This window comes from Tachyglossus aculeatus, chromosome 22 (assembly GCF_015852505.1).
Source record: "Tachyglossus aculeatus isolate mTacAcu1 chromosome 22, mTacAcu1.pri, whole genome shotgun sequence".
NCBI classification, from domain to species: Eukaryota; Metazoa; Chordata; class Mammalia; order Monotremata; family Tachyglossidae; genus Tachyglossus; species Tachyglossus aculeatus.
The window spans coordinates 32,189,054-32,204,671 of NC_052087.1; the positions used below are offsets into that span (position 1 = coordinate 32,189,054).

The following is a 15,618-nucleotide window of genomic DNA, read 5'->3' on the forward strand; positions in this document are numbered from 1 at the left end:
CTCACTGTCCAAACAGGAGAGAAAACAGGAGGTATTTAATCCTCATTTTACAGATGAAGAAATTGAAGGACAGCATAGTTAAGTGACTTGTCCAAGGTCAAACAGCTGTCAAGGGGCAGAGCTAGAGTTTGAACTTGGATCCTCTGACTCTCTGACCTATGCTTTTGAGGCCTGGGACCCTTGTTTTTGACACTAGGGCTTGCTACTTCCTTCTCCACCATTATATTGAAATTTTCTCCATGCTATGCCTGATTTCTGACAGAACAGGCAGAATCCTAGAATTCTCAATGCTAGAATTGTTAAGGGATTCTCTTCAGGCTTCAAAGACTCCCAGAGAAAAAGTCAGTATCCCTGTAGACGGTGTTAGTTCTTGAGGCTAACAGGGTACTAGTTGGCTCAATGTTAATGGTAATTATGGTATTTCCCAAGTCTTTACTTCATGTCAAGTACTGTCTAAGTGTTGGGATGGGTAAAAGATAATCAGATCAGATACAGTTCCTGTCCAACAGAAAGCTCCAAGTCTGAGTATGAAGGAGAACAGGCATTGCATCCCCATTTTGCAGCTGAGAAATATGAGACACAGCAAATTTAAGTGACCTGACCAAGGTAATACAGCAGGCGAGTAGGAGAGCTGGGATTAGAACCAGGTCATCTAACCATAACAGCAATGTCATCTCCACTAATAACAGTGGCTCTTTTTCCAGTCCCCTTCCCCTTATTTTCATTCTCCTGCCTTTAATTTTGTCTCCCTCTCCAAGCCCTGTAACCAACCTGTTCAGGATCAAACTCAGATGTCATCCCTCTCCCCTCTTCTTTCCATTAGTGTTAGCATGCCCTGTAGCCAGGAAGAGGCTTGGTCATAAGTAAAACTAAAATAATCACCACTCAGAATTTAGCATGACTTCTCTTCACCTCCCTCTTTCCTCACCAATGTAGAGTTCAAGTAGAGAAGTACCTCTCGAGGGCTGATCTGTCAGATTCAGTGTTGAGTGGTCAGGCTGTTATAGCTGCTGCTTTCTTAGCTGCCACCTCATTTTCTGGTATGTAAATTCCTTCCTAAATGAGTGGAGGAGAAAAAGAATGGATGAAACATATGCCATGCCTGAATGTCCCAGCTTCTGGAATGCAGTAGAATATCTCAACTGATTTGGCCTATTCCGTTAATGATTTCTTCACCTGGAAGCTGAGAGGAGTTCTAGCAAGATGCTAAAAGATCAATATTGAATCAGCCGTGCAAAGATATTGATCTAGAGTTACCAAAGGACTACACCAATCCCCTTGATTTACTTTTCTTCCACTGACCTTTCAAGGAAAGAACAGCAGAGACTGGTGGACAAGAACTGGCAGGCCAAGACTGTAAGCTGTGGATTGTGCTATATTTTTTCACACACGGGAGAACATTATCTGTTTCCACATTCTCATCCCTCTTTCTAATCTTTACTGTCTTCTTTCCTGCTTGTGGCCTCTATTTAGGAGGCTTCTGTTCTCCCTCTGCCTTGTGTTCTTCCTCATACATGTTTAAAGCTCCCTTCTCCCTTCCTTCTTACAAATGGTTCTTCCGAGACCCTTCTCCTCTTGTCCTCACATTTATGAGACTTCTCTCTTAACTGCTTCTCTTCTCTGTTTGTTTCGCAAGACAGATTTCTAATAAAATGTCAAGAAAACAACAAAATCTGTTAAAGGCTACGGAAGTGATGATGATGACAATGGAATTTATGAAACACTTACTACATGTCACGCACTGTATTAAATGTTAGGGTAGATACAGGGTTATCAGGTTAGACCTTTTTTTATTATGGTACTTGTTAATTACTTACTATGTGCCAGGAACTGCCCTGGTGGGGCTCACAATTTTAGGGATTGGGTCATAATGTGTGTATGTTTTAATTCCATCATTCCCTTGAATTTAAAAAAATCTATTCTGTGTCTTCTTGCCTGGATTATTTTTAAACAGTAATAATAATAATAATAATAATAATGACATTTATTAAGCACTTACTATGTGCAAAGCACTGTCCTAAGCGCTGGGGAGGTTACAAGGTGATCAGGTTGTCCCACGTGGGGCTCACAGTCTTAATCCCCATTTTACAGATGAGGGAACTGAGGCCCAGAGAAGTGACTTGCCCAAAGTCACGCAGCTGACAACTGGCAGAGCCGGGATTTGAACCCATGACCTCTGACTCCAAAGCCCGGGCTCTTTCCACTGAGCCATGCTACTTCTCTAACTCCTAGTAACTTCTCTAACTTACTTCAGTAACTCCTAGAGATGGAGAACTGCTTTTTGTGGTTAATTAGGTTTTAAAAAATCAAGTTAACATAATGAGGTAGAGCAATACCGTGATCAGATTGGCATATATACAATTCTGATTCAGTTTTTGTGGACGAAACATATTCATGGACATGAAGAGAAGACATTTTCATATTGAGGACATGTCCTGAATTTAAGGTTCCTGAAGCTCTTAACATGGACCTAGGATTGTACTAGGATTGAGAAGCAGTGTGGCTTAGATCAAAGAGCATGGGCTTTGGAGTCAGAGGTCATGGGTTCAAATTCCAGCTCCGCCAGTTGTCAGCTGTGTGACTTTGGGCAAGTCACTTAACTTCTCTGTGCCTCAGTTACCTCATCTGTAAAATGGGGATTAAGGCTGTGAGCCCCCCATAGGAAAACCTGATCACCTTGTAACTTTCTCATCACTTAGAACAGTGCTTTGCACATAGTAAGCACTTAATAAATGCCATAATTATTAATTATTATTATTACTAGGCAACGGAGTAGTTAAAAGATAATCAGGTCAGACACAGTCCTTGGACCATATGGGGCTCACATCCCATGTACCATATCCACATCAGACAGATACCAGAGCAGCTGAAAGCCCCAACTACCTGGTCATAAAATTGGACATCTGATTACCTTATTAAGAACAGGAATCAGATCGTTTCTCTCTTAATCACCTAGAGTAAATACTACATTAGGCAACAAATGCATTGTTTCCAAGAATCTCAAGACAATAAAAATGAAAGTCTTGTTGGAGTTCTCAAGTCTTGCAAAAATCTATAGCTTTGGAACTATGTACTGGTAAGTTTTTGAGTACATCTTTTCTAACACTTTGGACAGGCCCTTGTTGAGTGGGTATTATTGGAAAGAATCTTCACATTCTTATTCATAATTATTCAGGATTACATGAAGATGATCATAATAATTGTTTCTGTGAATATGACATGATTACAACTGCACCACAATTATTCTTCAGCCACATGTTTTCAACAGAGGTTGGAGGAACAATGCCTAGATGAAAACTTCACACACTCATCCCTTTGTCATATCATCTTCCACTCTGCTCATTCCTTCTACAATTCAACCTAAAGCAATACTGGAGAAGAGAAATGGAAACATTAATCTGGATTTGCAATTGACAAACCTACCTGGGCAGGGAAAAGGTTTTTTCAGGGACACCGAAGGACACAGGTATGTTTCATAATGGAGGATTTATACTTTGTTTATAAATCACTGGCCAAGTCCCTGAAGTATTTCTTCAATTTACCCAGGAGGAAAAAATAGCAATTTAAATATTACTCCTTGAAACACCTCTCTTGAGAAATATTAACTGGAAGAATCAACCTATCTTGAAATGAGGGATTGGAGTGCCAATTAGTGTGACATAATGTGGTCTTCACTCCATTCTACACAAACTTTTTTTTTATTTCATGACAGAATTGGGTGCTTTCATGTTGAATCACAACCTTGTGGAGGGGATAGAATCTACCAACCTTATTGTATTGTGCTCTTCCAAGCACTTAGTGCAGTGCTCTGCACACAGTAAGTGTTCAATAAATACTATTGATTGATGATGGATTGATAGGACTTTTATTTTTATGAAACATGCAGTAGATTTGCACTATGGGCTTTACTTTAATCCTAACACATGATTATGAATCAACATTTCCTAGTGTTTCTTAGTCCTCTGCTTTCAGGACTGCCACATAGAAACAGAACATATACCAATGACCACTTTCCAGTTGTAAAATAATGCATTTAAATAAAATGTCTTAGGCTAGGCACAAGAATACTCACGGTCCTAAACGACCATAGTTGACTCTGGATCAGTAATGCAGTAGTATTACTGGGAAAGTCAGTCTGTTCAGGGGATGTATTTGTAGGTGTATTGACATTCACAACTTGGATATAATCTGCCCACATCATTTGGTTTTGATCAGACCCCTAATATTTTAAAAGGGAAGAAACTGGAGGAGTCCAGTGAAACATAACAAATATAACTAAAGAAATATAAAATAGAACCAGTGAGATAAGGTTTTGAACTTGTTTACCCTAGAAACTTCATTCTTAAGGATTTTGTTCTAAAGCTTGGATTTATTTTCCTAAATGCATTACCTGGGAGAAACTTCTAAGTCAACCCACTCAGCTGTTCAGAGTCTTTCTGCTGTTAGTAAATTCACAGGGAAGAGAAACATGATAGGTTATTAAAGGGAAAATCAAAGATATTCAAAGAACATTCCTAACCATGAAGATGGCTATCAAGACACAGTGTGGCCTAATGGATAGAGCATGGGTCTGGGATTAAGAAGGACCTGGGTTCTAATCCCAGCTCTGCCACTTGCCTGCTGTGTGACCTTGGGCAAGTCACTTAAATGCTCGGTGCCTCAGTTACCCCATCTGTAAAATGGGGGTTAAGACTGTAAGCTCAATGGGGCCATGGACAGTGTCCGACCTGATTACTTTGTATCTATCTACCCAGCACTTAGAACAGTGCCTGGCACATAGTAAGTTCTTAATAAAAACCACTAAAATAAAAAAGAAGGGCAGCCATCCTGCCTAACAAACCCCTTTGGGTGGTGGGTCATGGACAGATGTTGTATGTACTCCTGGGGACCAAAAAAAGGAACCAGGCTTTAAAGGTTATGATTTATTGTAAAATGGAAGCATTGCCCTTTCATTTACCAGTTTCCTCAAGGCCGCTTTTACATCTTTGTTCCTCAGACTGTAGATCAAAGGATTCAGCATCGGACAGACAAATGTATAGAAAACAGATACTACCTTGGACTGCCCCATAGACTGGTCCTTCAGAGGCCTCACATACATGCAGAACATTGACCCATAAAATAAAGTGACACCCATTATGTGGGATCCACACGTGGAAAATGCTTTACTCCTTCCCTCAGAAGACTGGATCTTGAGGATTGCCGTGAGAATGAAGATATAAGACAGGATGATGATCGTGAAGGAGTTGAAGAGGTTAAATCCAGCAGAGAGGAGCATGGCATATTCTTTGAGGTGGGTATCAGAGCGAGACAGCTTCATGAGAGGTGGGTCGGTACAGAAAAAATGGTTGATGACGTTGGATCCACAAAAGGACAATCTGAATGTCGTGATTGTTTGGAATAGGCCTTCGGAGAAGCCATATACATAGGGGAAGGCAATGAGGCCGGTGTAGACCCTCCTGGTCATTTTGATGCTGTAATGTAGAGGGTGGCAGATAGCCATATAGCGGTCATACGCCATTGCCGCCAGTATATAAAACTCTGTAAGGGATAGAGCAATGAAAATGTAGCATTGGATGAAACAACCGACAAAGGAAATGGTCTTCTTCTCTGACAAGAAGTTAGTCAGCATCTTGGGGGTCGTGGTTGTAGAACACCACAGGTCTACAAATGCTAAGTTAGTGAGGAAGAAATACATGGGCATGTGAAGGCTAGAATTTAGTAGAATTAGCACAATCAGACCCAGGTTGCCTAACAAGGTGAAAAAGTAGATGATTAAAAAGAACACAAAGAGGAAGCCTTGAGACTCTGGACGATCTGTGAGACCCACAAGAATAAAGTCTGTCACAGAAGTGCAATTGTCACTGGGCATTTTTCTTGGGGACTGGGTTCAAGCAATCAGTGGTATTTATTGAGCAGTTATCGTGTGCAGAGCACTGTACTAAGTACTTGGGAGAGTACAACGCAACAGAGTAGGTCGACCACCCTGCCCAAAAGAAGCTTACAGACCGGAAGGGAAGACAGATATTAAAATAAATTACAAGGGCATAAAGTCCATAAGTGCTGGATGGCTGGGGGAAGAGTGAATATCACAGAACCTAAGGTGCATAGACAATGCAGAAGGGAGACCTTAGAAAGAGAAGGGAGGGCTTATTAGGTGAAGGACTCTTGGAGGAGATTTGATTTTAGTAGTACTTTGAAGGTGAAGAGACAGGTGATTATCAGATATGAAAGTGGCGGAAGTCTAGGCCACCAGAAGAATGTGAGCAAGAAACTGGCTGTGAGATAAACAAGATTGAGGTACAGCAAGTAGGTTGGCATTGGAGGAGCGAAGTGTGCTGACTGGATTGTAATAGGGGATTACCAAGATAAGGTAGGAGGGAGAGAGCTGATGGAGTGTGCTAAAACCAATCATAAGGGGTTTGTTTGATGTTGAGGTAGATGGCCAACCGCTGGAGACTTTCGAGCTGAGGGAAGATGTGGACTGAATGTTATTTGCAGAAAAATGATCCAGGCAGTAGAGTGAAATATGGACTGGAAGCAAGAGTCAGGAGCAGGGAGGTCAGCCAGGAGGTTGATGCAGCAGTCCAGGCAGGATATAAGTGCTTGGATCGACATTCACTGAAGTAAATAGAAATAAATCAAAAATGAAGATGAAAAAATTGTTGTGAATTCCTTTCGTGATCCACCTACCAATACCTTGAAATACCTTGCAATGCTTGAAGGGAGCTCCTATTTCTCCTGAGAGATAATGTACCTGAATACAAGCTAAAGAGAGAACAGTGTTAGGCACATAGTAAGCACTTAACAAATGCCATCATCATTATTATTGTTACTAAGTCACCTCACTAGAGCTTTCTTACTTCCTTGCCACCGTTATAGTGAAATTCTCTACATGCTGTGCCTGATTTCTGACAGAACAGGTAGCATCCTAGAATTTCCGATGCTAAAATTGTTAAGGGATTCTCTTAAGGCTTAAACTATTCCCAGAGAAGAAGTCAGTATCACTGCAGCCTGTGTTAGTTCTTGAGACTAACAGGGCACTAGTTAGCTCAATGTTAATGATAATTATGGTATTTCCTAAGACTTTACTTCATGTCAATTAGTGTCTAAGTGTTGGGGTGGATAAAAGATACTCAGATCAGATACGGTTCTTGTCCAACTGAAAGCAAACACTCTGAGTAGAAGAAAAGACATTGCATCCCCATTTTGCAGCTGAGAAAAATGAGACACAGCAAATTTAAGTGACTTGCCCAAGGTCACACAGCAGGCAAGTAGGAGAGCTGGGATTAGAACCAGGGCATCTGACTTCCAAAGCAATGTTATTTCCACTAATAACAGTGGCTCTTTTCCCAATCCTCTTCTCCTTATTTTCATTCTACTTCCTTTAATTTTGTCTCCCTCTCCAAATCTGCATCAAAACTATTCAGAATCAAACTCAGATGTCATCCCTCTCCTTCTTCTTTCCATCAGTGTTAGCATGCTCTCTAGCCAGGAAGAGTCTTGGTCGTAAGTAAATCTAGGATAATCACCACTCAGAATTTAGCATGACTTCTCTTCACTTCCCTCCTTCCCCACCAATCTTGAGTTCAAGTAGAGAAGTACCTCTCAAAGGCTGATCTGTCAGATTCAGTGTTGAGTGGTCAGGCTGTTAAAGCTGCTGCTTTTTAGCTGCCGCCTCATTTTCTGGAAAGTAAATTCCTTCCTTAATGAGTGGAGGAGAAAAAGAATGGATGAAACATATGCCATGTCTGAATGTCCCAGCTTCTGTGAGGCAGTGGAATTTCTCAACGGATGTGGCCTATTCCATTAATGATTTCTTCACCTGGAAGCTGAGAGTTCTAGCAAGATGCTAAAAGATCAATATTTAATTGGCTGTGCAAAGATACTGATCTAGAGTTACCAAAGGACTATACCAATTCCCTTGATTTACTTTCCTTCCACTGACCTTTCGAGGAAAGAACAGCGGAGACTGGTGGACCAGAACTGACAGGCCAAGACTGTAAGCTGTGGATTGTGCTATATTTACTCACACATGGGAGAACACTATCTGTTTCCATATTCTCATCCCTCTTTCTAATCTTTACTGTCTTCTTTCTTGCTTATGGCCTCCTTTTAGAAGGCTTCTGCTCTCCCTCTGCCTCCTGTCCTTCCTCTTACATTTTTAAAGCTCCTTTCTCCCTTCCTTCTTACAAATGGTTCTACTGAGACCCTTCTCCTCTTGTCCTCACATTCATGAGACTTCTCTCTTAACTGCTTCTCTTCTCTGTTTGTCTCGCAAGACTACTAGATTGCTAATAAAATGTCAAGAAAACAGCAAAATCTATTTAAGGCTAAGGAGGTAATGATGATGACAGTGGAATTTATGAAACACTTACTACATGTCATGCACTGTACTAAGTGCTAATGTAGACACAGGATTATCAGGTTAGACCTGCCCTGGTGGGGCTCACAATTTAAGGGACTGGGTGGGAATGTGTGTATATTTTAATTCCATCATTCCCTTGAATTAAAAAATATATATCCTGTGTCTTCTAGCCTGGATTATTTTTTAACAGTAATTCCTTGATATGGAGAGGTTACTATAATGAGGTAGAGCAGTACCATGATCAGATTGGCATATATACAATTCTGATTCAATTTTTATGGACCAATCAATCAATCAATCATATTTATTGAGCACTTACTGCATGCAGAGCACTGTATTAAGCGCTTGGGAAGTACAAGTTGGCAACATATAGAGACAGTCCCTACCCAACAGTGGGCTCACAGTCTAGAAGGGGGAGACAGAGAACAAAACAAAACATATTAACAAAATAAAATAAATAGAATAGATATGTACAAGTAAAATAAATAGAGTAATAAATACATATAAACATATATACATATATACAGGTGGTGTGGGGAAGGGAAGGAGGTAAGGCGGGGGGGATGGAGAGGAGGAGGAGGGGGAGAGGAAACAGGGGGCTCAGTCTGGGAAGGCCTCCTGGAGGAAGTGAGCTCTCAGTAGGGCCTTGAAGGGAGGAAGAGAGCGAGCTTGGCGGATGTGCGGAGGGAGGGCATTCCAGGCCAGGGGGATGACGTGGGCCGGGGGTTAACGGCAGGACAGGCGAGAATGAGGCCTGGTGAGGAGATTAGCGGCAGAGGAGTGGAGGGTGCGGGCTGGGCTGGAGAAGGAGAGAAGGGAGGTGATGTAGGAGGGGGCGAGGTGATGGACAACCTTGAAGCTGAGGGTGAGGAGTTTCTGCCTGATGCGTAGGTTGATTGGTAGCCACTGGAGATTTTTGAAGAGGGGAGTAACATGCCCAGAGCGTAGATTCATTCATTCAATTGTATTTATTGAGCACTTACTGTGTGCAGATCACTGTACTAAGTGCTTGGGAAGTACAAGTTGGTAACATATAGAGACAGTTCCTACCCAACAATGGGTTCACAGTCTAGAAGGGGGAGACAGACAACAAAACAAAACATGTGGACAGGTGTCAAGTCATCAGAACAAAGCTAAATAAACATCATTAACAAAATAAATAGAATAGTAAATATGTCCAAGTAAAATAGAGTAATAAATCTGTACAATCATATATACAGGTGCTGTGGGGAGGAGAAGGAGGTAGGGCAGGGGTGTGGGGAGGAGGAGAGGAAAATGGGGGTTCAGTCTGGATTCCTTCCTGGATATGAAGGGAAGACATTTTCGTATTGTGGACGTGTCATGAATTTAAGGTTCCTAGAGCTCTTAACATGGACCAAGGATTGTACAATGCACTGGAGTAGCTACAGGATAATCAGGTCAGACACAGTCTGGAGCTCACAACCCATGTATAATACCCACATCAGACAGATACCAAAGCAGCTGAAAACCCAACTGCCTGGTTATAAAATTGCATATCTGATCACTTTATTAAGAACAGGAACTGTACCTTTTCTCTCTTAATCACCTACAGTAAATACTACATTGGGCAAGAAATGCATTGTTTCCAAGTATCTCAAGACAATAAAAATGAAAGCCCTGTTGGAGTTCTCAAGTTTGGCAAAAATCTGTAGCTTTAGAACCGCTTACAGGTATGTTTTTGAGCACATCCTTCTTACTCTTTGGACAGGCACTGCGTGGCTCAGTGGAAAGAGTATGGACTTTGTAGTCAGAGGTCATGGGTTCAAATCCTGGCTCCGCCAATTGTCAGCTGTGTGATCTTGGGCAAGTCACTTCACTTCTCTGTGCCTCTGTTCCCTCATCTGTAAAATGGGGATTAAGACTGTGAGCCCCACGTGGGACAACCTGATCACCTTGTATCCCCCCAGTGCTTAGAACAGTGCTTTGCACATAGTAAGCACTTAAATAAAATTATTATCATTATTGGAAATAATCTTCACATACTTAGTCATAATTATTCAGGATTACATGAAGATGATCATAATAATGGTCTCCATGAATATGACAAGATTACAACCCACCACAATTATTCTTCAAACACATGTTTTCAACAGAGGTTAGAGGAACAATGCCTAGATGGAAATTTCACTCACTCATCCCTTTATCATATCATCTTCCATTCTTCTCATTCCTTCTTTATCAATCACTACAATTCAACCTAAAGTAATATTAGAGAAGAGAAATGGAAACATTGATCTGGATTTGCAATTGACAAACCTACCTGAGAAGGGAAAAGGTTTTATCAGAGATACCGAAGGTCAGAAGTAGGTTTCATGATGGAGTATTTATATTTTGTCTATAATTCACTGGCCAAGTCCCTGAAGGATTTCTTCAGTTTACCCAGGGAAAAATAAATAACAATTAAAACGTTACTCCTTGAAACACCTCTCTTGAGAAACATCAGTTGGTAGAATCAAACTATCTTGAAATGGGGGATTGGAGTGCCAATTAGTGTGATATCATGTGTCCTTCACCCTACTTCACAGAAACTTTTTTTTAAAATTTCATGATACAATTGGGTGCTTTCATGTTGTATCACATCCTTTTGGTGGGGATAGCGTCTACCAACTCTATTTTATTGTACTCTCCCAAGCATATAGTACAGTGCTCTGCACACAGTAAGTGCTCAACATATACCATTGATTGATGATTGATTGATAGGCCTTTTATTTTATGAAATATGCAGTAGATTTGTTCTAATGGGCTTTAATTTAATCCAAACACAAAATTGTGAATCAACACCTCCTAGTATTTCTTAGTTGTCTGCTTTCAGCACTGCCCCATAGCAACAGGACATACACCAAAGACCTCTTTCCAGTTGTAAAAGTAATGCATTTAAGTAAAATGTCCTAGGCTAGGCACAAGAATCACGTGAAAATACTCACGGTCCTACATGACCATATTTGACTCTGGATCAGAAATGCAGTAGCATTTTTGGGAAAGTCAGTCTGTTCAGGGAATGTATTAGTAGGTATATTGACATTCACAACTTGGATATAATCTGCCCACAGTATTTGGTTTGGATCAGACCCCTATCATTTTAAAAGGGGAGAAACTGGAGGAGTCCAGTGAAGATAAAAAAAAGATGGCATTTATTAAGCAATTACTGTGTGCACAGCACTGTTGTAAGTGCTGGGGAGGTTGCAAGGTGATCTGGTTGTCCCACAGAGGGATCACAGTCTTATCACCCCTTTACAGACGGGGTAACTGAGGCACAGAGAAGTTAAATGACTTGCCCAAAGTCACCCAGCTGACAACTGGTGGAGCCCAGATTTGAACCCATGACCTCTGACTCCAAAGCCCGGGCTCTGTCCACTGAGTCACACTGCTTCTCTGAAAACAAATATAACTAAAGAAATATAAAATAGAACCAGTGAGGTAAGGTTTTGAAACTGTTTACCCTAGAAGCTTAACTATTAAGGATTTTGATCTAAAACTTGGATTTGTTTTCCTAAATGCTTTACCTGGGAGAGTTCATATTGAAACTTCTAAGTCAACCCCCTCAGCTGTTCAGGCTCTTTCAGATGTTAACAAATTGATAGGGAACAGAACTATGATAGGTTATTAAAGGGAAAATTAAGGATATTCATAGAACATTCCTAACTATGAAGATGGATTTCAAGAAGCAGTGTGGCCTAATGGATAGAGCACGGGCCTGGGATTAAGAAGGACCTGGGTTCTAATCCCAGCTCTGCCACTTGCCTGCTGTGTGACCTTAGGCAAGTCACTTAAATTCTCTGTGCCTCAGTTACCTCATCTGTAAAATGGGGGCTAAGACTGTAAGTCCGATGGGGGACATAGACTGTGTCTGACATGATTGCCTTGTATCTATCTACCCCAGCGTTTAGAACAGTGCCTCGCACATAGTAAGTGCTTAACAAAATCCACTAAAATAGAAAAGAAGGGCAGCCACCCTGTCTGCCAAACCCTTTAGGAGGTGGGTCATGGACAGAGGCAGAATGAAAGGCTGGGGGACCATTGTTGTGGCCCAGTATGGCATTGCTTAGGACTCAAATTCAAAATATAATGGGTCAACTTCCACCTTGCCCTTCCTTTGTAGGTAAAGTCACTGTTGCTTTTAGTCAAACTTGTGGCTAGTCTGACAGTGCTGATGCATCTATCCCAGTGCTTAGTATGGTACGTGGAACATAATAGGTGCTTTTAAAATGCCACGATTGTTATCATCATTATTATTGAAACCTACATATTCATGATGCTTGAACAAACCAGGCCTTTTAATTTTTTTGATGGTGTTTGTTACGCACTTTGTATGTGGCAGGCACTGAACTGGGGTGGATATACAGCATGCAGTAAGTGCTCAATAAATACGATTGAATATAAGTTGATCAGGTTGAACACAGTTCATGTCCCACATGGGGCTAACGGTCTTAAACACCATGTTACAGATAAGGCAACTGTGATACAGAGAAAGTCAATGACTAGCCTAAGGTCACACTGCAGACAAGTGGCCGAGTCACATTAGAACCCAGGTCCTCTACGTCCCAGGCCTGTTCAATTTACACTAAGCCATGCCACTTTCCAGATTTCTCTGGGAGACTTGTATTTCAAGTCTCACCTGCATTTAAAGTTCAAATGAAGGACTATGAGGATCGTAAGCACTGGATAAATTGTCTACCTTATCGATTTCTGGGGGAAAGTGAGGGAATTGTTTAGTGGCTTGTGGGTGTGATGGAAATATTCCTCTCCTAATGTCCTACAGATGGTTATCCAGGAAAATCAGTTTCTTTTCTATATGTGAAATTCTTATTGCTGTATGTACTCCTGAGGAGCAAAGACAGAAACCAGGGTTTAAAGGTCATGATTTATTGTAAAATGAAAGTATTGCCCTTTTATTTACCAGTTTCCTCAAGGCTGCTTTTACATCTTTGTTCCTCAGACTGTAGATCCAAGGATTCAACATCGGACACACATATGTATACAAGACAGCTATTACCTTGGACTGCTCCAGGGATTGATCCTTCACAGGTCTCACATACTTGAAGAAGAGTGACCCGTAAAATAAAGTGACACCCATCATGTGGGATCCACAGGTGGAAAACGCCTTACTCCTTCCCTCGGAAGACTGAATCTTGAGGATTGTCACGAGAATGAAGATGTAAGACAGGATGATGATCATGAGGGAGTTGGAGAGGTTAAACCCGGCAGAGAGGAGCATGGCATTTTCTTTGAAGTGGGTATCAGAGTTAGACAGCTTTAAGAGAGGCGGGTCGGCACAGTAAAAATGGTTGATGACGTTGGATCCACAAAAGGACAATCTGAATGTCGTGACTGCTTGGAATAGGCCATCGGAGAAGCCATATACATAGGGGAAAGTGATGAGGCAGGTGCAGACCCTCCTGGACATTTTGATACTGTAATGTAGAGGGTGGCAGATAGCCATATAGCGGTCATATGCCATTGCTGCCAACATATAATACTCCGTAAGGAGCAGAGCAATGAAAATGTAGCATTGGATGAAACATCCAGCAAAGGAGATGGTCTTCTTCTCTGACAAGAAGTTAGCCAGCATCTTGGGGGTTGCGTTGGAAGAATACCACAGGTCTACAAATGCTAGGTTAGTGAGGAAGAAATACATGGGTGTGTGAAGGCTAGAATTTAGTAGAATTACTACAATCAGACCCAGGTTGCCTAACAAGGTGAAAAAGTAGATGATTAAAAAGAACACAAAGAGGAAGCCTTGAAGCTCTGGACGATCTGTGAGGCCCAAGAGAATAAAGTCTGTCACCGAAGTGCAATTGTCACTGGACATTTTTCTTGGGGACTGGGTTCAAACAATGAGTGGTATTTATCGAGCAGTTATTGTGTGCAGAGCAAAATACTTGTAAGAGTACAACACAAAAAAGTCTACCGCCCTACCAAAACAAAGCTTACAGACTGGAAGTGAAGACAGACATTAAAATAAATCAAGGGGGGTAAAGTCCATACGTGCTGAGGGCCTGGGGGAGGAGTGAATATCAAAGGGCTTAAGGAGCATAGACAACACAGAAGGGAGGCCTTAGAAAGGGCTTAGTTGGGGAAGGACTCTTAGAGGAGATTTGATTTTAGTAGTGCTTTCAAGGTGAAGAGACAGGTGGCTATCAGAGATGAAAGTGGTTGGAAGATCTAGCCCACCAGGAGGATGTGAGTAAGGAACTGGGTTGGCATTGGAGGAGCCAAGTGTGCAGATTGGGTTGTAATAGGAGATCATGGAGATAAGGTAGGAGGGAGAGAGCTGGTGGAGTGTGCAAAAACTGATGGTAAGGGGTTTCTGTTTGTTGCAGAGGTAGGTGGCCAACCACTGGGGACTTTGGAGCAGAGGGAAGATGTGGACGGAATGTTATTTTCAGAAAAATGATCCAAGCAGCAGAGAAGTATGGACTGGAGACGAGAGAGTCAGGACATGGGAGGTCAGCCAGGAGGCTGATGCAGTCATCAAGGCAGGATATAAGTGCTTGGATCGACATTCACTGAAGAAAATAGAAACAAATCACAAATGAAGATGAATATAATGGTTTTGAATTCCTTTCATGTTCCCCTTACCAATACATTGAAATACCTTGGGTTGCCTTAATGGGACTCCTATTCCGCATGAGAGACAATGTACCTGAATACAAGCTAAGGAGAAGTCACCTCACAAGGGCTTGCTACTTCCTTTGCCACCATTATAGTGAAATTCTCTCTGTGTTGTGCCTGATTTCTGACAGAACAGGTAGAATCTTAGAATTCCCAATGCTAGAATTGTTAAGGGATTGTCTTAAGGCTTAAACTATTCCCGGAGAAGAAGTCAGTATCCCTGGAGGCTGTGTTAGTTCTTGAGACTAACAGGGCACTAGTTAGCTCAATGTTAATGATAATTATGGTATTTCCTAAGTCTTTACTTCCTGTCAAGTACTGTCTAAGTATTGGGGTGGATAAAAGATAATCAGACCAGATACGGTTCCTGTCCCACAGAAAGCTCACAGGCTGAGTACTCATTCATTCATTCAATCAATCGCATTTATTGAGCGCTTACTGTGTGCAGAACACTGTACTAAGCGCTTGGGGGTGGATGGAAATGGGTTTTCACCTACTTAATCAGCTTCCCAAGGAAGTGACTGAAGTTAGCTTGAAGCAAATCTATTTGTATTAACTATTTGTTATGCTCTTTACAAAAAAACATGGATTACATTCAGAGGACTCTTCTACTCATAGCA

The 15,618-nt window shown here is 41.5% G+C and overlaps 1 protein-coding gene across 1 annotated transcript; it reads right to left on the bottom strand.

The window, feature by feature from the left end:
• Positions 1 to 993: 993 nt before the first annotated feature.
• On the bottom strand, positions 994 to 14,195 carry LOC119944058 (olfactory receptor 5M11-like). The gene is made up of 4 exons (XM_038765284.1): positions 13,600 to 14,195; positions 4,946 to 5,873; positions 4,073 to 4,219; positions 994 to 1,056 (listed from the first exon to the last, which is right to left on the bottom strand). Exons 1-4 carry the CDS (start codon positions 14,193 to 14,195, stop codon positions 994 to 996), a joined length of 1,734 nt encoding a protein of 577 aa, XP_038621212.1.
• Positions 14,196 to 15,618: the final 1,423 nt, after the last annotated feature.